This window comes from Adiantum capillus-veneris, chromosome 10, assembly GCF_014529385.1.
Source record: "Adiantum capillus-veneris isolate H3 chromosome 10, ASM1452938v2, whole genome shotgun sequence".
NCBI classification, from domain to species: Eukaryota; Viridiplantae; Streptophyta; class Polypodiopsida; order Polypodiales; family Pteridaceae; genus Adiantum; species Adiantum capillus-veneris.
The window spans coordinates 104698384-104726099 of NC_140940.1; the positions used below are offsets into that span (position 1 = coordinate 104698384).

The 27716-nt window shown below is 44.4% G+C and overlaps 2 protein-coding genes across 4 annotated transcripts in view; one reads left to right on the forward strand and one right to left on the reverse strand.

Annotated features, from left to right (window-relative positions):
* LOC147449397 (crossover junction endonuclease MUS81-like) overlaps window positions 1-9128 on the forward strand; it is a 38638-nt gene extending 29510 nt beyond the window's left edge. For 2 of the 3 annotated variants that reach the window (XM_086521839.1, XM_086521841.1), the window contains exons 12-15: window positions 7744-7823; window positions 7910-8144; window positions 8315-8401; window positions 8534-9082. In XM_086521839.1, the coding sequence (XP_086377965.1) occupies window positions 7744-7823; window positions 7910-8144; window positions 8315-8401; window positions 8534-8659 (528 nt within the window). In that variant the 3' untranslated portion in view covers window positions 8660-9082. Of the gene's footprint in view, window positions 1-7743; window positions 7824-7909; window positions 8145-8314; window positions 8402-8533 lie in introns of all 3 variants that reach the window. The other variant, XM_086521840.1, reaches the window with a different exon arrangement.
* A 2257-nt stretch (window positions 9129-11385) lies between these two features.
* LOC147449398 (chlorophyllase-2-like) lies at window positions 11386-13664 on the reverse strand. The gene is made up of 2 exons (XM_086521842.1): window positions 13277-13664; window positions 11386-12486 (listed from the first exon to the last, which is right to left on the reverse strand). The coding sequence occupies exons 1-2, from the start codon at window positions 13574-13576 to the stop codon at window positions 11752-11754; spliced, it is 1035 nt and encodes a 344-aa protein (XP_086377968.1). The 5' UTR covers window positions 13577-13664; the 3' UTR covers window positions 11386-11751.
* Window positions 13665-27716: the final 14052 nt, after the last annotated feature.

A 27716-nucleotide genomic window follows, 5' to 3' on the forward strand; every position in this document is an offset into this window, starting at 1 on the left:
TTCCCCCCCTGTGCGCGCGCCCCCTTCCCCCGCTCCATTCGCCCCGCCTTATCACCCCTCCCTCCGAGTCACGCTTTCGGCTCGCAGGCAGGCTGTATTTTCAGCTTCCTTGTGAGCGCCTCGTCGCCAACGCCCTCCTCGATTCAGCAGCAGACACAGAATGGCAGCTTTTGCTTCACCTCAGAGGGACTCCACAGAAGCCCCCTCGCCCGACACCGCGGAGCCGACCCTTCGACTTGCTCTTCGCCAGAAGAGCAAGCGAGCTTGATGGCCGAAGTGGAGCGCTTGCAACCCACTTCGGTTATTTGTAAGATCATCGGCACTCGGCCCACTCGGGGCGAGGTTCGGGATTTACTACAGGCCCGTCTTCTCTTCGATGTGAGCAAGATCACCGATGTCCAGATCCACGGGAGAGGGTACTACCGGGTAGAGTTCGAGTTTGCAGATATGACGGCCAAGGTGATTTCAATGAGCCCGCTCGGCATCTGGGCAGCTCGAGCTTACTTTTGACGATGGCATCATGGTTTTGACCCTACTACAGATGTGCTCGAGGAGGAGGCAAAATTGCCGATTTCGGTCTGTTTCCCAGGCTTGAGGCTAGAGTACCTCCCTCTTCTCCCCAGGATTGGTTCCATGTTCGGGACAGTTCTGGAGTCTCCGCCCATTGCAACTTCAATTGTGGCCAAGGCCGCAGGTTTACCTACTGTCCGGGTTCTTGTTTGAGACACACACTCCCTTCCCAAGATGGTATTGTTGCCTCGGGTGAGTGGGGGATGGATCAGACAAAGTGTGGAGTATTCGGGTCTCCCGAACAAGTGTTTCATTTGCAGGCAGATGGGCCATTTGGCAAAGGCGTGTCCTCGCAAGAGATCTCGACCCACAACGTATGCGCAGCCTCCCAAGGCAGAGCATGCCAAGCAGCGAGATACACAGGACGCATAGGCTGGTACCTCGACAGAGACCAGTGATCAGACAATTGACGGTTAGTAGCAGGTGCTTGGTAGCTGTCGACAGGGGTAGGCTCGCCCCATTGCTTCCCCCCCCCCCCCCCCCTAAACCACCACCACCTTTGCTTCTTGCCCCTCCTCTCTCCCCAATGGGGCCCACAGCCTCATCTCCTGATCCCTCCTCCACTCCTCCTCAGATGCAGGGTACTGGACACGCTTCTGCGGCCGCAAGGCGTTCTCTTGGTAGTGCTTTCGCTACGAGCCGTGTGGCTCGAGAGAGACAACCCCACATGAGGCCACCTTTTTTGGTGCAGACTTCTCCCTCTGCAGCAGTGCCTAGAGGTTTGACTAGCTTCAACATTCGCAGACGCTTGGCACTCGGTTTCCGGGTGACTCTTCTCTCGACCTAGAGGAGGCTAGCTTTCGAGTCTACGTCCTCTTTCTTGCAGCTAGAGGCATTGAGGCTCTGGACACAGCGGTGGGTTTCTCCTTTCCGCTGTGGTAGGGATCTCACAGAGTGGACCCAACACACAATCCTTGACAGGCTTAGATTCAGGCTATTGAGTTCTCACACCACACAGGGGACTTAGGGGTGAGAGATCTAGTGCAGACACTGTGGCCTCTTGCCAAGTTCAGGGTGACGCCTCCAGATGCAGCGGGTTGCAGGTACATTGTGGTGCATTTGTTTGTTGTCACTCAGTGCCCTCCTTGTTATGTATTTGTGCATGAGGATTCTTGGACAGAGAATGTAGCCTTTCGGGTTGCACGCTCGGCTTGGGCCTGGCCGGGACAGTAACTTCTTTCGCACTTGTCTAGAGGTCGTTCGGATGCTGATTACTCCCCATCCTAACTGTTGCTGCGGCAGCATCTGTTTTCTCTCACCGACTCTATGAGGATCATCTCATGGAATGTGCATGATCCTCATGGAATGTGCAGGGATTAGGAGGGCCCCAGTTTCATCGTCAGAGGGGTCGGCTGCGTCAGGAGCTTCAGAGATGCCTTGTGGGTGGTGAGATTGACATGCTTATGCTACAGGAACATCATCTTTGTGAGAGCTGCATTCGACGGTGTGGTTAGATTTTGCGTGGTTGCTATGAGACGTTTTGGTCAGCTGCATTTGGACCTAGAGGCATCCAGGGTGGGGTATGTAGGACTATTGCGGACTCTTTGTAGCAGGCCATTGTGGTAGAGGGATTATTGTGCCAGGCAGGGCTAAGTCAATTACTATGCAGGTTCAGGGTTGCCTCATGGGCTTCTTGAACATCTACGCGCCCAATGTGGCGAGCGCACGTACAAAGTTTTGGGCTCACATTGTAGTGTTCTGCCGCAGGCAGGGCAATGGTGCATTGAGGGTGACTTCAACATTTTGGAGAACCCCTCTCACAGGATTGGAGGTAGCCATACTACTGTGCATGGAGTTGAGTTGGCAGCTTGGGAGAGGTTATATATGACTCTGCGGGTTTCAGATGTGTGGCAGCATACTAGCTTTGTGAGGCGACCTGACAGCCTGGCCTCTCTCGTTCGGAACGTAGAGTGGGAGGAGTGAATCTATCTTGGATAGATCGCTCTTACACTAGTGACGACTTCTGTGACTTGGGTGGGTCAGTGTGCATTCTCCTTGGGACTTCTTTTTCGGACCATGCACCAACAATCCTCACAGTGATAGATAGACAGAGGAGGGGGAGCACGTTGCTTCGCATCCCTGAGAGGGTCTTACTGGACTCTGCGCTTAGAGAGCGAGTGGTGACTCTTTGGACAGAGGGCTTAGAGTTGCAGGACTCTCCTGCTGATAGAGTGGCCTCTGGACTTGCTCAGCTTAGTCGGCTATTTCTCCAGGAGTCTACGGCCCGCTTGGCCGCAGCGAGAGAGGAGCAGTAGCGCCTCTGATGAGGTGTTGCTTCCCTGCAGGCTGCAGAGAATGCGGGAGCAGTATCCAGACAGTCCTTGGTTGGAGGAGCAGTTACAGCAGGCTCGCCAAGAGCTTGCCAGCACAGAGGAGAGGCACTAGGAGTTTGCTTTTCATCGTCAGGCATCTCAGTGAACCCAGGTGGGTGACAGAGTGACAGGGGCTTTCTTTGAGACAGTGGGGCCTCGGCAGGCGCATGCGAGGGTCAGCCAGTTGAGGAGTCTTGACGGGTCAGTTGCTTCAGAGCCGGAGGACATGCGTGTTGTTGCCATAGAGTTTTACAGTGCTGCTAGCAGAGCCTCAGTCAGAGCGTCAGGATGCATGTAGAGAGCAGGTGTGGACACAAATGCCTTGTCTTGCGACTGAGGAGATGTGTCAGAGTCTTGAGTTGCCTCTACAGTTAGAGGAGCTCCATGTGGCCCTTAGAGCACTTCCGCGTGGTAGTTGTCCAGGTGAGGATGGTCTGACTCCCAGCTTTTAGAGTAGTGAGACGTGCTTTGCTCAGATCTGTGCATCGCTTTTTAGTACATCCTACACATAGGAGAGATGCCTGACAGCATGAGTGAGGGTCTGATCTACCTCATTCCCAAGGAGGGTGGCTCCTTGGATGAGATTCAACAGTGGCGGCCTATCACCATCCTCAACTCAACCTACAAAATTCTTGCCAAGGCTCTGAGTTTGAGGATTCAGCCACTTCTAGAGAGCATCATACATGGGACACAGACAGGTTTTGTCAAGGAGCGTAGTATCCTTGACAACATCTTTACTCTTTGGGAGGCGTCTGCCCTCGCGCGCCTTTGTGGTGAGGATCTGGTGATACTTCTTCTCGATTTTGAGGACTTTTTGGAGGGCACTGTACGCAGGATGGGCTTCTCAGATGCCTGAATCATAGGTGTGTCAGCTCTCTACAGACGGGGACACAGTCAGGTACTTTTGTCAGGTGGTAGAGGAGATCGTTTCATGCTCACACGTTCGGTCAGACAGGGCTGCCCTCTTGCCCCCTTTCTCTTTCTGTTCTATGATGAGGCGATGAGCAGGTTTTTGGTTTCACAGCAGGTTGGTCTACGTGGCTTAGCGCTCCCTATTCAAGGAGATGAGCTATTGGATGTTGAGTTTGCTGAGGACTCAACGTTGTACTTGGAGGGCCAGGAGGCCAACCTTCACATGTGTGAGCAGGGTCTTGAGACCTTTCGTTGTGCATCAGGTGCATTGATCAACTGGAGAAAGACAGTGGCTTTCTTGGTTGGTAGTGCTCCTACGCCTCGTTGGTTGCTAGGTGAGGGTTTCAGATGGATTCCCCCAGGGACTGTAGTTCGGTACTTGGGCTGTCAGGTTGGCTTGGACTTGCCTCCGGAGCAGCAAATTTTCCCTTCCTCCTATCCATCAGGAGGAAGTTGTCACATTGGAGCTCCGCACGACTTACTTTGGCAGACAGAGTCATAGTGGCCAATTAGGTGTTGTTTGCTAGTATGTGATACTGTACAGGGTTGTCCACGTTCGACGTACGGGACGTTCCGTACGTTTCGTACCGTACCGTACGACTCATACGTTCCGTACATGAGTCATCCGTTTTTTATTTTTTATTTATTTTTTTGGGTGCGATTTTTGGTGTGGGAATGTTTTGCATCTCGACTGCATTTGAACAAGAGCCCAATGGCTGCATTGGCTCAAACCACCATGACCTATGTGCGACGAGGCTTGGGTAGCGGATCTACTATGGCCGCCACCACTTTGGAGATCATGATTCTTCTTTCTTCGGACATTGCCGTTTCCAATATCCATGGACAGATCTTTCATGTTCTAACTTGTAAGACTTAAGTTACAAGTATTTAGTACTAAGCAGTGTTAGAAAAAAGCCGGGGTCTAGTGTATTTTAACCGGTTGAAATTATAAAATCCCGGTTAGATTTTGAGCTTGCCTCTAAGAAAACCGGCAAATTTACACAAGTTTTAGTGTAATTACCGGCAAAAGCTTCAAATTTTGACCTGAAAACTCAAGTTTTCCCTTATTATGATCGGTTAGGAAAAATGTTTGTTTCTAGCCCTGGTACTAAGTATTAAGGTTGATGTCATGACTCATATGATCTATCATGTGTAAGACGCATGATTTTTTTTGGCATCGTACGTTACGTCACCGTACGTCTAATTTTTTTTAGTTCGATTAGTACCGCACGTCTTCGTACGTGTACCCGTCGTACGTGACCGTACGTGTCAACTATGGTGATACATCACTTCTTGTTGGATCTTTTTGAGTTCTTGCATCAGCCAGGTAGAGAGGCTGATCAGGAACTTCCTTTGGTCAGGACGTGACACCCAGATAGCCCGGGCCAAAGTGGCCTCGCAGGTCATCACTCTTCCTTGTTCTCAGGGAGGGTTAGGGATCATAGATCCAACACATCAAAGTAGAGCCCTTCTTGGAAAGTTTGTTGTCAGAGGATTACTTCCAGGGGAGGAACCCTGGAAGGAGTTTTTACTTCAGCGGCTTAGTGCTAGAGTGCCTTAGGCTGGAGGCCCCTGGCGACCTTTAACCATATGGATTTTCATAGAGATGCGTAGAGTTGGCCTGAGCAGGAGACTGGAGGACCGTTCCTGGGAGCAGCTGCGGAGAGGCCTGGAACAGCATCAGCCTACTTGCATGGAGGAGCGCCTGAGACAGCCCCTGGTTTGGAACCCCATGGCTAGCACTCAGAGAGGCCACTTGGTTGGTAGTAGGCCTCATGTTTCTTGGGGTCCCATGACAAAGAGTCCAACATGCACTTTCGGTGACTGGCTATAGTTTTCAGGCTTGTCATAGGAGCTTTAGAGCTTCTAGCTTCAGGGCATGAGAGGGGTGCAGAGCATGTGTCAGGACATCACAGAGGTTGTACCAGCTGAGTGGCTCACGCCTCTCGAGTCAGCAGTGCCCAGATGGATGGGAGCCTTCACACGACTGGAGGTTCTCATTGCAATTCGGGCTTGCTCGGAGACTGTCCCCTCCTTGTTTTTCGAGCTACATGGTGTGGGTCGTTTACACCGTGTTTCAGTAGAGGCCCCACAGGTGGCTGTGTTTTCAGAGGATCCGAGAGGACTTGTGTCGTAGATCCTGACCGAGAAGCTCTTGAGACTGGCTATTGGAGGTTGGGGGCTTGGGATTGTTGTCCATTGGCACGAGTGCAGTGGGATCCTGGGGAGTGGTTTTTCTCCTCGGCCGACCACCCAGGTGTCCCTTTCTTTCAGTACACTGTTCGTCTGGGACGTCACATACTGGCCGCACGGAGAGAGGCTTGTCCTGCTGCATCACCTCATTGGCAGGAGGAGGGTCTCACAGCTGAGTTCTTGTCAGCTTTTTGGGGCGAGGTTGTGGGACTCCAGACAGCCGCGGCGAGTCACTTTGTTCTAGTGGCTGGTTGCACATCGGGCTACAACAGTTGGGAGTTGGCTTGTACATAGTGGTCTCTCGGCAGCATGCGCAGCTTGTGACCATCCCGTGGAGAGTCAGCGCCATTGTCTTTGGGATTGTCCTTTGGCAGAGCAGGTTTTGCTTGGTGTCCTTCGGTTGATGCCAGCTCTTTCCACGGCAAGGCAGTACACTTGGGGGGCAGCTGCTTGGTCCACTCTCACGGGCCCGGCGCTTCAGTTTGAGCTGTCCTCCACCAGCAGGATGATAGTGATGCAGGGGGTCGACCTACACCCCAACCTACTACAGAGCTTACTCCGCAGGAGTGGTGCAGTGAGAGAGAGGAGTGTTGGGAGCTCATTTGTGGCTTGACACTCTGGTTCATTTGGCGGGCCCGCTGCTTTCGCATCTTTGAGGCGCGCCCTGTACCACCAGCAGAGACCGTTCGAGATCTTTGGCTGGAGCTGGTCCATACTCTCAGAGGACAGTTTGAGAGACTCTAGGGCAGCTCCATCCACATGCGGGAGCGTAGAGAGGCTTTCCTTCGACTCTGGCGCCCTGGGCCTTTCTTCACCATGGTCCAAGGTGAGATGAGATGGCACTACCGTCCACCTGTGTGGCTTTTCCCTCCTCCCATCTCTTGATCTAGCTTCGTTGTACATATGTTGTTTTTTCATTGGGAGAGTCTCCCCCTTATGATTGTTGTAGCCCTCTCTAGAAGCGGTGGTTGTAGCCCTACGGGCAGTTTCATTAACTACTAGAAGCATCTTTTTCTCGAAAAAAAAAGGTACAAAACCTATGTGCCCGGTTGACGAACCCTAATATGGATGAAGTTTTTAGTGTCATAAGGTTTTGCAAGAGGCAAGGAAGCAATCATACAATCTCTTACTGAGACTTAACACCTAAAATCATACACACTATGTAAATAGGCTGACAGTCAAATCCCACTTGTTACTGTGGTGCTCAGAGATGACGTAGTGGGCCCTAAGAGTGTTATAGCTCATTGTATGCGTCCATTGGTCACCTAATTTGACTATTGTTCTTCGGATAATGTGGGTGGAAAGTTCTTGATTTCTACCCAGGAGTGGTGAAAAAACATTGCTTTGATTACAATTAGGTTTCTCATCAATTGCAGAAAGGTTTTGAGATTAATAGTTCGTTTTTTCTATTATGCCTCACGTTAACCAACAGTAGTTGGTGCATTCAAGTGCAAGGCTGTGGGCGAGCGCCCCCCCCCCCCCCCCCCCCCCCCCCCCCCCCTTCCAACAACAACCACCACCCCTGCCCTCCCTGTTTTGAGTAATTCTGATGTAAGTAGCATTCGATCATTCAAGGCTAAGCTTAACTCAGTCTATGGTTGTTCAAAATGGCTAAAAGAGTCACTATGTCTGTGAAGAACATCAATAAGCATTTTCCTCTACCTCTTCAATTTTCCTTGTTTCAATCTTAGTATTCCTTTTTTGTATCTAGTCCCAAAAAAAGGGTATGTATGAGTATGCTTTGTGACTGATCCAGAGATGCGGTTTGCGGAAATTGATTTATGTGGTCGAAGGTGATCCCAATGTCATGGATTCTTCTGAAAGCATCAAGACGGCGTATGTATGCTGGCATTTGTTTTTGTAAAAGATTTGGACCAGATTTTTTCTTACATTTTATAAAGCTCTCACTCATTTGAATGCAGGTGCTTCACTACTGAAATAGCAGAGGGTTTTGATGTTCAGAGAACTCGTGATGTCAGGGATACGCTGAGGAAATATGGCCACCTCACTCATGCCATTTCTGCCTATTACAATGAGTTGAGTGGGTGTAAACACCCCAGGCAGGGTTTGTGCAAGACATATAGGCAGTTTGTGGATGATTGCAAAGATCTTGATAGAGAAAAGGTTAGCGATGTTTTTGGAGTGATGCTAATGCAAGTAAGTTGCAAATTTCTATGTACAAGTTTGGATGTGTGTGTGTGGGTTTATGGTGTGCAGCACTTTTACGGTTTTACTGTGTGTGGAATTTGTTTCTCTTTATTTGATATTTCTATTGTGCTACCCTCTGTGTTCATCATTTGTGCGTACTCATGACATGTGGGATGCAGATAAGGCAGGTAACAGAAAGTATAGCCCTTACGATATTGGAGAAATATCCCACTCCATTTTCTCTTGTAACTGCTTATTCAAACCTTGTAAGTTGTCTCCTTGACTTCTCTTTGCCATGCTATTTCTCTTTACCCTGCAAAACTGTTTGGTTGCCATGTTGATTTTGTTGGTTGACGCAGCAAGTGATGACCGCTGGTTTTTTTCCCCATTACCTGCAGAAGGGAGATGAAAAGGCTAAAGAGAACCTGCTGAAAGGCTTGCCAATCATAAATCAAAGTAAGGAGATCAGTAGCACTGTCAGCAAAAGAGTGTTTCAGTTTTTCTGCTCACCGAACATGAAGTGAGATGTGTTCCATGTGTACAAGCTCGATTGCCCTAAGTTTATGAGCTCGATTGCCCTAAGTTTTCTTGTCAACTAAGGACAAAACACCCGGACAAGAAATTTTCTCTGCAAGCTTTGCAGTTCCAGTACATAAACTATTAACCACACACATGATGCACATTCTCAGTGCCAAGTGACATATTATCGCTCGCCTCAAAAAAAAGGGAAGAGTTTTTTGTAGGCTTCAAGTGGATTTGGGCTACATATAAAGAGAATCCCCGTGTTTGTATTGCTGGATGCAACGTCATCGGTCTCCCTGTTGGCCACGTTGCTTGGTTGAACAGCTCACCCTACACCTTTTATTTTGGACCGTTGTTGACTTCTCTAAGGAGGTTTAACAAAAGGTCATTGTATTTCAGAATGACAAATTAAATTCTTGTGAACATGTGGAAGTTAGTGAGCTAAATTTATGTGCTATGCCATGACAGGAATCGTCTGATTCTCTAGTGACGTCTTGAGTGACAGGCCTTGAGTTCAAGACTTGTTGGATAGATCTTTGAGGTTTCTTGGGATTGTTCCTACTATTTGAAAGCTTCTCTTCTTCTTCCTCTGACGACCCAGTGCAACTGAGAACGACCAAGAGTAGGTTTATGGCTTTATGCCTATGTTTCTGATATTACAACAATTAACTCCTGGACATGCTGTTGTCTTGTGTGACAACCATCTTTACGGATCACTTTGATGGATAGAAGAATTACTAATTGCGACGACCTATGTAGGTTCTACAACTTGTTTACAGACTCTTTTATTTGTGTTTGTTGCGACTGTCAGTTGGACGGGGGTGCAATGAACACCTTATAGCTTGGATCAGCATGATAAGGCTCCAAGAGTAGTTTGTTAGTCTGTGGAAAATGAAGTGAGCGAATTTTTTTCCCATAGAGATGTCAAAACGTGTAGTGTTGATCATGTGAGTTCTTGCACTGTTTACTTGCCTCCATATGGATGAGGGTAATAAAGAGGTTTCTGGCTAAAATAATGCTGAGATATGGGTCTATTATAAATAGTGTGCCTGCAAAAGATATTTTTGGAGTTGGTAGCCTGTCTTTGTGAATTAAGGAAAATGGCAGGTATATGAAAGTAACTAATACTCGTTCTTCATCGGCAGCATAGTGTGACACGAGTGCACCTTCTCTTCCTAATGGTGACATGTCTCAGCATGTTTGTATGTGTGCATTGCAACGGGGATTGAGAGGAGCTGCCTAATCACTACCCACCAAATATTTCAGTGTGTGCATAAGCCTCGTAAGCTTTTGAAACTGGTAAACAATGGATACATGCCTTTTTAGTGGGTGGCTGTCTGAGGTGCCCAATCAATCTGAGCCACATGGAAGCGTACCAAGATCAAGACATGAAAATTTGAGCCTGAATGCTCGAAACGAAGCAAAAATATTCGCATACCCAGGGTAATCAAAATTAGAATCATACCAAAGAAAATCATAGCTCCTCAAGAATAACACCAAATAGGGTTCTGCAGTCAGAAGGGTGTTACGGCAGGAAAGTGGCATGGAGTGAATTTACCAAGCAGCACTGGTAGGTTGCCAGCAAAGTAAGTGCCCTATCAGCCCCTACTGGAGCTCACAGATCTGAGGTTGTTATTCATGAGAGGGCTGCTGCATAGGTGTGGTTGCAAGAGACCGAGATGAAGAGGTGGAGAGAAAAGGCTTCAATGCCTGAAATGGTGGGATGCTGCAGAAAGGTGAAGTGCAATGGGATTTGTCGACTTCTCTCCTTGATTTAATGTTGTGCATGTAACTTACCTGCGCTCTAATGCAGAAACGAGTCCAAACTGGAACCTATATGTTTATGCGTATCTGCACTCATGTGGCATGCATGCACACACAAGGTTAGCATCAGGCTCTAGTTTCATCAATATGTTTAATGGTGAACAGCGAGGAGACGCAAAACTAAAGCGGACCCCTCAAATATGTGTTTGATTTTGCTGACAATATTGAAATCAACACATGGATAGATTCAATGTCAAGTAATAGGCAGCTCTCAACTGATGGAAGGCTAGCTGATCAGTATTCCTGCTCAACCTGCCAAAAAGCCTCAATGTGTGTAGGGTGTAAGGCAAATTTGGGTGTGGACACGATAAATTTTCATTACAATCATAAAACACTAAGCTCACCAAGGGCCCCATACAAGTGAGTTACTATTTGCCATTTACCCTACTTAGGAAGGGTGACGAGCCATTACGGAAGGGTATCCCACATAACCACCATGTGTAACACAAGCCGAATAATCTATCTCTTCAGTGGTTAGCTGCCATTCAGTATCATCTGAGGTAGGCAATGCTAGAGCAAGCGGCAAGCAGGTAGAGCTTGCGTCCCTCATCGTCTGAACCCCGCGAGCAGGCAGGGCTTGCTTCCTACAGATTGGAGGCAACTCCAAGGTGTATAACTCTGGAAAGGCCTCTATCTGGTGAACTTACATGCATTGTGATCTTGGAAGGGTTCACATAGTTTGTGAGAAGGCCAGCAAAGCACACAAAACAATCGAAGAGAATAGTCATGATACTTAAGGCAAAGCTGGACCAAAACCCTTAGCTATGAAGCACAAATCACAGCCATCCACCCACATCTCAGAATGACCCATACTACTGCTAAGGTGAAAGCAATGACATTAAGAACAAGAAAAGTGGCAATGTACTATTCATATTCATGTCAATTTGATACGCTTCACCACAGGTAACCAAGAATTGAGTGCAATTAGAGGCAGAATCATATACAATGTGTACAGTAATAGTTGCAAGAGGCAACAGAGGCAGCTATTGATGTCCCCAGCAGAAAAAGTATGTCCGTGTTGTCGACAAATTCTCTGCAAATATTTCAGCTCAATCCTAGCAGCATCTTGCACACACTAGTACCACAAGGTTGATGAATCTTGCAGTTCTTCTATACAATCGACTACAAGGGTCCTGTTATTCCAAGGCCCTTTAATACCTTAATATATGATAGAGCAAGCCTGTTATCAATCCTTGCCAATTTGAAGAGCGCCCCTTGCTTATGAAGCGCACGCCTTGCCCATCTCTTGTGACAGATTCATCAAAGAGTATCAAAAGAATACTTTGCTCAAATCTGGGCATTCTGAGGTTTCTGATGCTGATGCAATGTACCACTTTGGCTTCTCCAATGTCACTGGAGCAATAGTCGGATTGCGAATCAAGTGCTCAAATGTCTTAGTCTCACTAAACATTGCAGCTTGAAGGAAAGCTACCAAGATTCCTGCTGAAAACCTGCGCATCGGCCCTCTAGAAGGGCCATTCCTGCATGCACAATATGACAGCTTGCCCTGAAATCCGTCTGTGCGATCGTCTAGAAAGTCCATGTGCCCATGCTCACTTGCCACAAAATAAAAGGTGGGATCCGAGCAGTCGGAGAAGAAAGCTTGGTGGCTTACCCCTTCTGGAGCACAAGGAGGGAAGAGGGCATTTCTTTTCAAGGAGCCGAGGCCTGACCCAAGAATCAAAATGGGGAGCTTGAGATCAAAACAGTGAGTAGAAAATTTGAGGATGGGCGGTGTAGTTTGCTGATTTACATCCTTGCCATCCACAGGATCCAGGCCTGCAATAGCGCTGATTTTAAGAGCTACCTCGGACAAACCCATTGCCAATCCAAAGGCTACCTTTGCTCCCCTGCTATGACCCACGAGTGCAAGCTTGTCCAATCTGGGCTGGACTGGACCCACATGCTCTGACAACACATCTGCAAGCCTTCCAGGCAACCAATTGATTATAGCTGCTGCCTCAGCTATCTCTTGGGTTGCATCAGCACCGGCCAGAATATACATCTATATCTCAAGTTACACCAGGAAAAAAACTTCTGTTAACATGACTAAGGAGAAGCTAAAGCGGCAATTGACAATTTGGCACAAAACATTGAAATGTGGAAGGTAGCTGCACGCCCAGAACCGAAAGCTGAATATGCATGGATCAGTGACCAGCAAGAGCCAGGAGAAGGGCATACCATATGTGTTTAAAATGAAAATTCATTCCTATGAGCATGTGGCTGTAAAAAAGAGTCCATGGGGCATCAAAATTACCGTTATCCCATTGAGGAAACACACACACACACACACACACACGATTCTACATCAGAAGAAGCTTAGGCTCTTGAGCTGCAAAAATACCCTTTTTTGGATGATTGGAAGATTGGAGCCTTCAAAAGAGCTACCATATCTTCTTATGCATATACTATACGAAGCTTCTCTGAATCTTCAATAAATTTCCTTTTGCGTAATCAAGCAGGAATGCCAACAAATGCTGTCACATAAGCTCTGTCAACAATGCGAGCATACATGAAACGCAGATGAACCCATCTTCAGGGTATGTTTAGCATCACATAGATCTCTTCTACGTCAGACAAAGAGCTTCACAATGTATGTAAGTTGGATGGTAGCAATTTTTGTTTATGAAAAGAGCAAATGAAACAGACCCGTTGTTTTGACATCGTCTAGGAAATAGAGCATGGATGGTATACAAATTTGTATGCAAATTAGCCTATCATTAGGGTAGATAGGCTTGCACAAACAGCACACAGATACGTGTAGCCTCATACAGAAAAATGGAAATGAGAAGCACCTGCGGAGCAATGACGATGAAGCCATGGGAGGCAACATGCTGAAGGAGCTGAGAATAGTACTTGTTGAGGAGAAGGAACCCATGGTAGAGGAAGAGCAGAGGATACTCTCCGCCATCTTCAGGTGCTGCAATCATTAGGGGTTTTGGCGGGTACAGAAGTGAGGCAGCCTCACGCTCTTGTGCAACCGTGGCCCTGTGCTTGCCATACGTGGGTGCAGGTTGCGGGGGCCGTCTGCCCTCTACATGGAAAACTCGCACACGGAGAGGACCCTCTTTAAAGACATACTGATGACTTCCCATGGCTATGGGGACCTTCAAGCTCTCTGTCTCTCTGTCTATCTCTCTTCTGCTTTATGGTAGCCACTACGCTTACGAGTGTGTGTGTGAATGCGCTGACCCAAAGGAAAAATATCTAGCTGCCAAGTGGCCAGATAAGCTCCAAAAGTGCACTTCAAAAGTGAAAAGCGAAAAGGCCGTTCATCAAAAGCGCCTTTTTACACATGGCATAAATTCAGCCTCCTTTGCGTAAAACTTGGTTGGCCTTTCATACTAGAATTTATAACCCAAATGTTCATGTGTGTTTTTCATGGCATTTGAATTTCGAGATTCAATGGGACAATGCACCACAAAGAGAGAGAGAGAGAGAGAGAGAGAGAGAGAGAGAGAGAGAGCAATTCGCCACCTCGCTTGGGTGGCCTTAAGTTGGTCCCTTTATCCTACGGCAGCCCATAGTGCACGGTGCCTTTCACCAAGCTCAAGCCTCATACATTGTCCATAGGTAGGGTATTCTCATTGCATTTGAAAAGCGAAAATAGAACTGGCGAAGCTGAGCAAAGAACAAGCTACGACTTCGTGGCTAGATCTTGTGCCTTCAATGTGTGAACTCATTAGTTAAATGCCCCAAGAGTGTTTCTTGATGAAAAAGTGCATGCCTGCTCTTCATTTTGGAGGGTTAAGGGCACCCATTTTTTCATGGGTTTGAAAGTTCACATCATCTTTCTTGAGCATCCATCTCTGCCCCAAGGTATGGCATTGAGCAGTCTGAACGATACTTTAGACATAGGTGTGTGATCGTCTCTCCTACTCGGAAACTTAAATGTAGTACAAGTTCTCTGAAGGCTCTCATATCTTACCATTGGCACTCTTGGCCAATGTGCTCTCTTTTGTTGGTGGGAGTATGGTGCTTACTAACAGTGGAGTGCCATCGACAAAGAAAGGGCACAATATTTTCTCTCTCTCTCTCAAACCTGAATTGTTCAAAATATGAAAGATTGTCCCAAGGGGAAGGCACCATTATGAGAAAGGAAAAGTAGTACACACAATGCATCTTCTTTCTCTTGTTTTGATTTCCAAGCATGTTGATGCGGAAGTCTCACTAGTGAAGAGGTTCAAAAATGTTGTTTGCATATTGCTATGTGGTAGCCAGCTTTTGGCCACATGACCCAGTCAAAATGCTTGGTACTATTATGGACATAAAGTGCATATCTTGGTAAATAATGGTGCCTCGTGCAACTTCCTTAAACTATAAGTTAATTAAGAATTTAATTCTACCGTAGATTCTCAATTTACACCGCTATAAGGTAGCCATGATTAATGGGAAAGACACTAAGGTTTGGGATACCTAAGTTAAATGTCATGCTCAAAGTGCAAGGGTTGTACTACATCCTCAGAACATCGCCTACATGGCCCTAGGGTAAATGTGGATCTTAGTCGGGAGTGGTTTCATGAGGTTGGGACCTATATTACATCAAAGCTACGAGCACAATACTCCGACACTTGAAGCGAATGGTTTACACGTGCTATTGTTGGGACAAAAAGATGTCCCTCCCTCACCACTTGTTTGTACAATAAAAATCTTTTAGCTTCATTCTAATATTTTTTTTCTCTATTACTCACTATCTCATGCTTTGTCTACTTTAAGTTCCAATTTGAAACTACGTGACTAGTTTCTTTTTGTACATGAATCTTCTTCAATGTCACATGCTTCTCGATCTCTTTCTCGATGATGACGAACTAGCAAATCACATGATGAAAATGCTTCAATTTTAGAAAAGCTACGAGCTTACGAGATAAAACCAATAATATTATATGGAATGATTTAAGAAGAAGCTACATTACATACAACTCAAGGAGCTGCTTTAAGAATACAAAGACGTTTTTCTTGGTTATTTACTTTAAGGGTTAGCACGTCGTACCTAGTAGCAAGCGTATTAGCAAGCCACTTTGTCAACTTAGTCATAAAGAGCCATCAAGGTAGGATGCCAACTTGCTACCTTGCTTAGTTGGGGTTTTAGATAGCCAAATTCTTCACCATGGGCATACCATATCTTATTGGTTAAGTAGAAAGAGAAAATTATGCACGTGTTTAGTTTTTATTATGTATCGAACTTGGTTACTATCAAGAATAGTGCTACCAAATACTGCACATTTAAACATATGTGACTTTCTTAAGACAAAAGTTCACCATCTTGGGCATATTATTTCAACACATGTACACCTCCAAAGAAGATGCTATTCTTCAATGGATTCATCCTATTAATATGGTAGACTTGTCTCCAAATCTTTTTAGGATTGGAAGGTTTTTAAAAAGGATTGTAAAAGAGTCGCTGTTCCTATGATGAACCAATTGAAAGGTAGAGGTGGAGACTTTCTTTTGGGGAGAAATTCAACCTCAAAGTCTTAAAAAGCTCAAGGTAGCTTTAGCATTAGAACCTATACTTAGTTACAATTGATCCACTTAAACCATTTATCTAATATCTGCTCTGCTAGCTGTAGACTGTTGGTGTTACCATATACATGTGGTAGTGATGTGTGTGAACACACTAGGACCGTCGGGGCATTTTTTCCCTCTCAAGAGGTTTTTTCCTCCGAGCATATATATACGCCCATCACTCTAGGGCTATCTATCTTTCCATTGCACACTAAGTAACATACTCTCTATTGTGTGCCTTGAGCTTCCTTCGTCTTCTCCAAGCTGTGTGCGTTTCTCTACAACCCTAATTCCAACAATTGGTATCGGAGCAGGTCACGTCCTCCCGGGCTTAGTCGCCAGCTGCTCCAGCACACGCGTGCACACTTTCTCCGATTACAGTGAGGTTTGGCGAGCGTTCGCAGATCGACAAATATTTTGGGTAAGCTCGTAGAGCTTATCTGCTTAGATTTCTAATTCGGGCTCATTTCGGCCTCCGTTTCCACTACAGGCAGGTCTGCACAGACAATTTCGCCATTATGTGCAGAATTTCAGTCAGTGCCGTGTTCTGCATAACAGGTGCCTTACAGTCTTCTATGGTTTGTGCTATATAGCACATGTTGTTCCCGCTCCATTTCTCCTATTTTCGAGCAGTTTTCACATCAGGTGCAACATTTACCATGGCTGACAACAACACAGATGTCTTCAAGATGCTTGCTGTTGAGGACAGGTTGGATGGGGACAATTACCCTATGTGGGCTTATATTTGATGCAACACGTTCTTGTGTCAAAGGGCGTCTGGAATATTGTGCAGGGCATTGATGTACGTCCTTGTTCTGAGGATGTAGGCGATGTTGAGGATGTTGTAGGTCTTGCTGCAAGGATTGCTGCTATTAGAGTTGTTTTGCCTACGTCAGAACAAGCTCGTTGGGATGTAAAGGATGCACAGGCTCATGCATTCATTGCGTTGTCTGTGAAGCGCACCATTGTTCCTCACATCCATTCAACAAAATCTGCAAAACAGGCTTGGGATAGTTTAGTAGGTCTTTATGCAAGCCACAATGAGGCTAAAATTTCTTTGCTGCGTAAAGAGCTGGAGTCGAAGATTATGCATGAGGAAGATGATATGGACACTTTTCTTGTTGGTGTCAAGGATATCAATGAGCAACTTATTTCTGCAGGTGAAGTCATTTCAGACAGTTCCCTTGTGCAGACTGTTCTTGATGCCTTACCTGATTCTTACCAAACTTTTGCTAGTACTTGGAGACTTATGACCCAAGGAAATCCAGAAGTTGTCAAGTTTGATGCGTTATGCACATTGCTGTTGTAAGAGTCACTTTCCAAAAAAAACACGACTAGACAACGTGCAATTGAACAGGCTTTTATTCCTTCTCAAAGAAAGGGTGGTAACAACAATGCAGCCACTTCTTATGGTTCTGCTGCGAGTGGCAAAACTTCTGTTCCTAATGCTTCTGCTCACAGCAATTTGTCTGGAAATTCTGCTGATAAGGGCAAAAAGAAGATGCGTTGCCATTATTGTAAAGCTAATGATCACTTGATCAAGTTGTGTCCTAAGTTGAAGGCTAAAGAGGCTAAGAAGAAAGAGGGTGGTTCCACTACAAATGCAGCCATTGTCGAGTCTTCTGTGAAAGGAGACTATGTTGCTGATGTTGATGCAGAATGGGCTTTTAGTGCAGAGTGCACTTACAATCCTGCTCTCCATGATGCATGCTTGTCAGTTGCTGCAGATTCAAATGTGTGGTATTTCGACAGTGGTGCTACAAAGCACATTACCTCACATCGTGAATTGTTCACCTCTCTCGAGTCTGTCCCTCATGGGAATTCAGTCACTTGTGCCAACAATCCTCTTATCCGGTTCAGGGAGTTGGAAAGATTGTGCTTACTGCTGCAAATGGCAGTTCTTTCACGCTTGTTGATGCACTTTATGTACCTGGAATCAAGAAGAATCTCTTGTCTGTATCCGCACTTGCTAGACTTGGACTTGTAGTCAAATTTGTGGATGACAGATGTACAGTTCATGATCTAAGTTTTGGTGATGAAATTGTTGCATCTGGCCTTTTGTGCCGTGGGATGTATAAGCTCACTTTTGTATGACAAGCGTGTACAAAAGTTTGCATACTTGTCATACAAAAGTTTGCAAATGCTGTTGCAGATTCAAGGGCTCTTTCAGATGCAAAACTTTGGCATGCATGTTTTGGTCATCTGAATTTTGCCAGTTTGCTACATTTGCAAAAATCTGGTATGGTTGCTTCTTTGCCGCCTCTTGAAGCACTTGTCAAACATGTTTGTGAAGGCTGTATTTTGGGTAAGATGCAGCATTCTAAGTTTCCAAAGGATGGTTCAGTTAGGGCGACATGTAGGTTGCAGCTTGTGCATAGTGATGTTTGTGGGCCCATGCAAACTCCGTCCTTGGGCAATTACCTTTACTTCATGAGTTTCATTGATGATTACTCCAGGCATGCATGGGTATTTCCACTTAAAGCGAAGTCCGAAGTTTTTATGTGCTTCAAACAATTTCTGGCTATGTCTGAAAATGTATCGAAATGTACTATGGGCACCCTCCGTTCCGATCGAGGGGGGGAGTATATGTCTCATGAATTCAATGCATTTTTGGCTAGTCGTGGGATAAAACACCAACGTACTGTGCCTTATACACCTCAACAAAATGGTGTTGCTGAGAGGAAAAACAGGTCACTTACGGAAATGGCATGATGTATGGTCAAAAGTCAAGCTTTGCCGCATTCCTTTTGGCTTGAGGCCATCATGTGTGCCACTTATGTACTAAACAGGTGTCCTACGAAAGCTTTGCAGTCTATTACTCCATATAAAGCATGGCATGATAGAAAGCCTTCTATTGAGCACATGTGTGTTTTTGGCTGTTTGGCATATGCTTTGGTGCCATAAACACAGCGCAGAAAATTGGATGAGGCTGTCAAATGTATTTTTGTTGGTTATAGTGCTGAAAGCAAAGGTTACATGTTGTATCATCCGCAAACAAAATGTATTCTGGTTTCACGGGATGTAGTGTTTGTGGAAGATTCTGTTCAGCCCTTGCTATCCTATACTAGAGACAATAATGTAAGCTCAATGTGATTTGCCTCCTGGCAAAAAGGCCATTGGTACGAAGTGGGTTTACAAGTTGAAACGCAAGCCGGATGGTGAGATCGATCGCCATAAGGCTCGACTTGTTGCAAAGGGTTATGCACAACAATTTTGCTCCCACTTGTCGTATGACTATTGTGCGTTTTCTATGTGCATTGGCAGCTCATTTTGGTTGGGATGTACATCAATCAGACATTGTTACTGCTTTCTTGAATGGTGTCATTTTTGAGGAAGTTTATGTAACGCAGCCTCGCGGTTTTGTCAAGAAAGGACAAGAGGACAAAGTGTGCAAATGTAATAAGGCTTTGTATGGGTTGAAGCAATCTCCTTGTGCTTGGTATGAGAAAGCTGACACTCATTTGGTCAAACAAGGCTTTCGTAATAGTCCAACAGAAAGCACATTGTATGTAAAGCGTGAGGGTGATGTACTTCTCATTGTGGTTCTTCATGTAGATGATTTGCTAATCACTGGACCAAATGAGAGACATATTGCTGAATTTAAGGCTGATTTAATTGCTACTTTCAAGATGAAAGATTTGGGGTTGTTGTATCATTATTTGGGCATACAGTTTAAGCAGTGTGATGGTGGTATTGCCTTGTGTCAGAAAAGTTACATAGAGACATTGCTATGTATGTTTGGACTTGAGGATTGCAAACCTATTGCCACTCCCATGGAAACAGGTTTGAAGTTGAGTCTACATGATGCTGGCGATCCTGCTGATGTCACTCTTTACCAAAGTGCTGTTGGCTGCCTCATTTATGTATGCAACACGAGGCCGGATATTCAGTTTTCAGTCTCATAGGTCAACAGATTTATGCATAGCCCACGGTCTGAGCATTGGCAGGCTGTCAAGAGGAATTTCTTCTACCTTAGTGGCACTTTACATCTTGGCTTGTTTTATCCCAAGGGGGGATCTTCGCCGCCAGACTTACATGCTTTTTCCAACTCAGATTGGGATGGTTGTTTTGACACGCGAGTGTCCACAAGTGGTTTTTGTTTCATGCTTGGTAGTTCATGTATATCATGGTTGAGCAAGAAGCAACCTACTGTGGCCACTTTAAGTTGTGAGGTTGAGTACAGGGCAATCTTCACAGCTACGGTTGAGTGTGTATGGCTCAGACGCCTTATGGTTGATTTGGGTGTTGGACAGGACACTGCGAACACTATCTACACTGACAGTCAGAGCGCATTGGCAGTTGCGAGGAACCCAGTTTTTCATGCTCGCACAAAGCACATTGAGGTGCATTACCACTATTTCAGGGAGAGGCTCTCAACAGGAGGGATCAACTTGGCTTATGTGCCAACACATGACAACCTTGCAGATCTTTTCACAAAGTCATTGTCTCGTGAGAAGCTTGAAGCTTTCCCCAAAGCTTTGGGCTTACTCCCCTTTGTGGACTGATCATGTCCTCAAGGCATGGCACTTCCCTTTATTCATGTGCCAGCTCTCGTTCACCGCATCACTCCAGGGGGGTTTGTTACCATATACATGTGGTAGTGATGTGTGGGAACACACTAGGACCGCCGGGGCATTTTTTCCCTCTCAGGAGGTTTTTTACCCCGAGCATATATATATGCCCAACACTCTAGGGCTATCTATCTTTCCATTGCACACTAAGTAACATACTCTCTAGTGTGTGCCTTGAGCTTCCTTCATCTTCTCCAAGCTGTGTGCGTTTCTCTGCAACCCTAATTCCAACAGTTGGTGCCAATCTACACTAAGTTGGTATACCAATGGATTTTGAGAGTAACAAACTCAACAGATCCCAACAAAATTATTATAACTATGGAAGAGAACTTTATGATATAGTGTCTACTTTGAAGTACTCAAGATATTGTTTTTATCGAGCTTAGTTTGACCAAGATTTTAACACTGTGTTTGACCATTATCTTGGCCATAAAAGTATCATATAGCTTACACATCAAACTGATGTGAAGGGGTAGACCGAGATTCTTTAAGAATATGATGCTCAACTTTGGTATTACAAAGGTTCATATAACATCATAGCAAATGCTTAGAGCAGAATGCTAATTACCTCTCTCTTGTTCACACCACTAAATAGTGAGTTTTTAGTATCTTTAAATCGAAAATGTGAGCATGACATGACACATCCTCCAAGATGTGGAGCCATGTTAAAATGTGGGATCCCTCTCACTACAGTACTAGTAGTGCTTCTAGTACTTCCACACATGGTTCTCCTCAATCAAGTGATGGATTGAATTGATAAAAGAATTTCTCCTTCAAAGATGAGTACTTACTCCACGAGGGAAGAGTAAATGTAGAGATGGACAGATAAATTCAACATAAAATCCTTACGCACTTGTATAATGATAGTTTTACTTGCTAGATTTACATTGACATGTTCAGGTTATGTCTTGCATTGTCAAAAATGTCGAGCTATCAAAGAAGAGCACCTCAAACTAGGTGGATTCTTGCATCCCCTTGAGATCTTGGGGTGTCGCCTAAAATATATGTACCTATCATGTTAGTGAAACAAAAAGATACTTATAATTCCAAACATAGTAACATTTTTATTTACAAACGGGTATCATTTAAAAAACTTCAAAACATTTATAGAATGAATAGAAGAGGGTGTGTTATAATCTTGGGAAATTTATGGATAAGAGGTTTTCATGATACCCCTTGAATGCACGTGATATAGTAATTTTACATGTAGGTGAAAGGTTAGGGTTAAGGTGGCATGACTAGTGTATCACTCATAATGAGGAATTAGAGAAAGAAATTGGACAATGCACAAAGTAGAATATTAATGAGAATAATTGGTCATGAAAAAGTGTGTATAAAGTGTGGCTACTTATAGGAGTAGTAGATGGCTAGGTGCACCTCTCAAGGGCCAAGAGACATCTCCCAAATGACAAGAATCAAACTTCCCAAAGGGAAAGATCCAGCCTCCCAATGTGGACTCCAAAGGGCATTCTTTTTTATCCTTGTGAAACTCACCTAAGCCCACATGCTATCACATTGTTTCCTGCTGATTGGAATCTTGACTAGATTGGAGATGGTACACACAAATATGCTGTGGCATAGGAAAAAGGCCACAAACCCAACAACCCTGCCCATGAAATTTAGACTAATGGACAACTACATTACCACGAAGGGCATGCCACAAAGTCTAATCGAGCTACGTAGGCTATGTTCTGTATCCCAAAGGACTACAATGCCATGGAGGATAAAGAATCCTCCCCTCATATCTAGAATATCTTAGGACCAATATGTCCCCAAATATGACTCCAAATGAGGAGGCCAATGTCCACCCATAATTTTCTACAAGCTGTCACTATCACTACCAAGTTATTGTCTTCTTTCTTCGTCCATCGCTCCTACTGTGCTGCTTCCTTGGTGATGCTATCTCCTTATCATTTGGAAGAGGGTGCCCCTTATTTTCATAATGTACACATTCTTTGAGTTTCCAAAAATCATTGGCTATATGCCTTGGTTTTTTGCACTCATAGTACTTTTTATTGCCTTTATGGTTGTTGCTGTTGCTACTATGCTTACCACACTTGTAACACTAATTTAACCTAGATGATGGTGGTGATGACACAAAACTTTCTTCTTCATTTGATTTCTCGTTGGATTTTTCAATTCCCTTATCTCCCATGATGCAAGTAGAGGGGTTTTAGCTATTAGCGGTGTGCTAATGCCATTTTCTAATCTCTTCACAATAGGTGCACTACAATGATATCGTCTCCTCAAATCAGAAATATGGCATATGCTACAATTTCTACCTTGGGATGCAAAAAAATTTGTTAATTTTAAGGAGAATAATAAGCAAGAGAGAATTTTGCTTGAATTATTTGAAGAATATTCTTTTTGCTTGAAGTATGTGAAGAAAGTCCAAATCCCTTTTGAACTCGCCTTAAAGTCGAAAGTCTTCAAAGAAGCTTTTGATTTGGACCTTTGATGGTTAAAACTCTCTTTGAATCACTTGAAATCACTTTGATACCTTTGAAGCTCAATGTTTTTCTTCCTTAGGAAGCCTTTGAAGCCTTTTAGCCTTGATCTCTCTAAAGTGGGAATGATACTAGGGATGGATTTGAAGTTGTGGGGTTTTGTGGGAAACTTCCCTTAAAACCCAAAGGGACTAATAATGTAAAATGGGTAGTAAAATGTATTCTAGGACTTGAGAGTTCCAAAAGCTAATGCATTTTACAAAAGTAGCAACAAAATTTGAGGATTTGAAAACTTGGGTGCACATAAGCTGCACCCTTTATAGGGTTGGAGGCACGATGAGTAAAGCAAGAGCTTGAAGCTCCAAGCACATAGGGACGTCCTCCTACGGAGCCAAAAACAGTCCAAAAATGGATTGGAATGAGCTTTAAGCTCATTCCTGTTGGAATTAGGGTTGCAAGAAAACACACACAGCTTGGAGAAGATGAAGGAAGCTCAAGGCACACAATAGAGAGTGTTTTACTTAGCGTGCAATGGAAAGATAAGTTAACGCTATAGTGATGGGCATATATACAATGCACAGGGGGGAAAAACCTCCTAGTGAGGGAAAAAATGCCTCGATGGTCCTAAGTGTGTTTACACACATCACTACCACATGTATATGGTAGCAAATCCCCCGTGGAGTGATGTGGTGAACAAGAGCTCGGCACATAGGGTAAAGGGAAGTGCCATGCCCTGAGGACATGATCCGTCCACAAAGGGGAGTAAGCCCAAAGCTTTGTGGAAACCCTCGAACTTCTCACGAGACAATGCCTTTGTGAAAAGATCTGCAAGGTTGTCCCGCATTGGCACATAAGCCAAGTTGATCTCTCTTGATGAGAGACTCTCCCTGACATAGTGGTAATGCAACTCAATGTGCTTTGTGCGAGCATGAAAAATTAGGTTCCTCACAACTGCCAATGCGCTCTGACTTTCAGTGTAGATAGTGTTGGAAGTGTCTTGTCCACCAACAAGATAAGGTGTTTGAGCCATACACACTCAATCATAGCTGTGAAGAATGGCCTCCTGTAGTGAGTCTCACAACTAGAAGTTCCCAAATATGTCATCTTGAAAGTAGCATTCAAATTAGCCTTAAATTCAGCAATATGTCTCTCATTTATTCCAGTGATCAGCAAATCATCCACGTAGAGAACCACAATGAGAAGTACATCACCCTCGCGATTTACGTACAATGTGCATTGTGTTGGACTGTTACGAAAGCCTCGTTTGACCAAATGAGTGTCAGCCTTCTCATACCAAGCACAAGGAGTTTGCTTCAACCCATACAAAGATTTGTTACATTTGCACACCTTATCCTCTTGTCCTTTCTTAACAAAACCGCGAGGCTCCGTTACATAAGCTTCCTCAAATATGTCACCATTCAAGAAAGCAGTAACAATGTCTGATTGATGTACATCCCAACCAAAATGAGCTGCCAATCCACATAGAAAATTCATAGTAGTCATATGACAAGTGGGAGCAAAAGTCTCTTCATAATCTATGCCTTTTTGCTGTGCATAACCCTTTGCAACAAGTTGAGCCTTATAGCGATCAATCTCACCATCCAGCTTGCGTTTCAAGTTGTAAACCCACTTTGTACCAATGGACTTTTTACCAGGAGGCAAAGCACATAAAGTCCATGTGTCATTTTCTATAAGTGCATCATATTTTGGTTGCATGGCAGCCATGCAATTTTGAGCAAAATGTGTTGATGAGAGGAAAAACAGGTCACTTACAGAAATGGCATGATGTATGGTCAAAAGTCAAGCTTTGCCGTATTTGTTTTGGCTTGAGTCCATAACGTGTCATAAAATATAATATCTAACCAACCCAAATAATTTTCTCATATTAAAGTGATCATTTAATGTGGGAGAATAAATGGGAACAAGGGTTAGAATATAGACATGTGCTTATGGATCTGCCTCAACACGGGGCTAAGGTGAAAGGGGTCCAAAGGAGAGATGTTTTGTTAAAGAGAAATGCTACATAATGGAGCTTAAAGACCTTAGGGTTACTTCATTAAAGGCCTCCCAAAGTTAGTGTTATAAAGTCCTTTGACCTTAGGCAATTTAGGGTTGACCTTGAGGTGGGAATCCTACCCAATCATGAGGTGCTTGTTGTTCTTACTAACTAAGGTGCTTAAGGTGCGTTCTTGAAGTGTTCAATTCAAACTTGATCTCTCAAGAGGCATAAACGATTTTCATGCTTAAATGACTAAGGTGCTTGAAGTGTTCAATTCAAACATAATATCTTAAGAAGCATAACAAACACATGTCAAGATCCTTTCCATTTGGACCTCATGATGTGCTTGAATTCTATTGAATAGGTTTTAAAGGGGTCCAATGAGAATTTAGATGCATAAAAATAAATAATTAAGCTCTTTCTCTCAAAGAGGAAAAAGAGGACACATGTCCAAATGATATAATTAAGCAATACAAAAGAGAGAGAGAGAGAGGGGTGGACCAAGCATGAGAGGGGGTAAGTGAGGAACTATTTATTTCTCCTATGAATGATTCTTTTTCCTCTTCCCTACCCTCATTCCCCGCTAGCTCTCTCCACCTTCGAAGGTGTTTGAGCCTTGGGACTCAGGCTTGGGATAGTTAATTCTTTTTGCAACGTTTATGTTATGCTCATGATGGATGAAGCTTTCCATATTCATTGCATCACCTAGGTCACAAGGAACACAAATATTGTATTGTACCAAGTCTCTCTTGATGGGAGAATCTATAATACAAACGCCTTTTGGAGGGGGGACCGGCTCCAAGTAAATCTGGTACTCAATTATTGTCATGTTCTCTAATACTCTCTCTTGCAAAAGTATTGTTTATGCCAAGTTAATTAAGTACTATGTTTATGTTGCTACCATCAATTAAGTTCACCCTGTACGTTCTGAAAGTAATCTCATAAAAATGGTCACTCTAATTCTCTTAATTTCATCCATTCTCAAAGTTCATAGGCCATTTCCATTACATTGGTATAAGAGCAATTGATTTCTCTTTTTTTGCTTAAGAGAGGTCCTTAACTAGCCTATCAATGGTTGATTTTGTTAATTATATTAGGGTAAGTGGGATTGGGATCTATTATCAATTTTGTTGAGCCCACTATGTGGGATATGGTGCACACCTCAGGAGCTTTGGTCTTAATAATGGGGTCTTTTTAGACCAACCTACAACTTTACCATTATTGAGCCATAAGAAGTCCGAAAGGAGCTAGCCCTTGGCAATTTTGCAATATTATACCCACTCCAGTACTCTCTATAATTAACCAATTCGAGTCGTGGGTGTAGATACTTAAGTGCTGATTTTCAAAGGCTAGGAGGAGTAGCAACTAAGGTTTTGAATTGCCAAAGAATACAGTAAGTAAACACATAAGTATAATTAGTATGGCTGACAAAAAACAAGAGAGTAGAATGAACATTGATAACTTTGATTTTGCACATGAAGGTGCTAATGATGATGCCCCCATGTTTGTCAATTATCTTGTTACTAGGTTGCAACAAGCTATGGGCAACCTTGTTTTTCAAGCTAAAGTTCCTCAACACTTTTGTGCTTATGGGATTTCCCATCCTCTCCAAGAGGAGAGAGAGCTTAGGAGGCCTCTTGATGAGACCCCCAAAAGAAGACTCTCTCCCATACGAGAGGAGGAATCCAAAGAACAAGAAAGTAATGAATCCTAGTGAATCCCTAAGTTTCTACGAAGATGTGGATCCACGAAGTGGCGGTCTAGACAATCGCCAACTCCTCCCAAGAGGAAACGGTCAACACAAAGTCCTTCTCCTTATCATTCCAAAAGGGAAGAGAGGAAAAAAAGGTCACCCTGTTCTCCTTCTTCTTCACCTTCCTCTCCTTCCGACAAAAGCTATGACTGTTTTCCTAGAGAATACAAGAGGGGAGAACATCAAAAATCTTACCCTACATGGCGAAGGTCACAAAATCTCAAGAAGTTCAAAGAGGGAGGAAAGAGTATCTCTTTTCTCACCAATGATGGCACCTTTGGTGCCACCGACAAAGTATTGGCCTTCATCCAACAATTTGATGCAGCCTTTGGAGACGAGGGCTTCATGGAGTCCTCCAAGCTACACCATGTAGCTATGCACTTCCAAAAATCGGCTCTTCAATGGTGGGCTAGCCTCTATGGCAACGGCGAAGCCCCAAAGACATGGAAAACTCTACGTGTTTCCATCATAAAGCAATTCCTTGCAAGCGATGCAAAGGACAAAGTAATTACTGAATGGAGCAATTTGAAGCTTCTCTCCCATGAGTCTATTCACAATATGTGGACAAGTTTTGGGATTTACATCTCAAGGCTACTTTCTTCCAAAAGATAGACTTTGCCGAGCAAAAGTAACAATTTTGTGCAGGAAATGGCCCATTATGTCAACCTGGTTCTATCACCGAAGTAATCCACCACACCATGGTTGCTTCCCGCATCAATTTCCAACAAGGGGCTAGACGGAATGTACAACCCATGGAAAAAAAAGACAAAAGTGATGCAAAGGAGAAAAAAAATGCCCAAAGTTCTTCCCAAGGCAATTCCAATAACAACAAAAACAACAATCAATCCAAGGAGAAGGGAGTTTACAAAGGTAAAAACATACTCTCTCCTGAAGAGCTTGAAGCTTTTGACAAGGACCATAAGTGGGGAGCAAGGACATGGCTATCGTTCTTGCCCCATG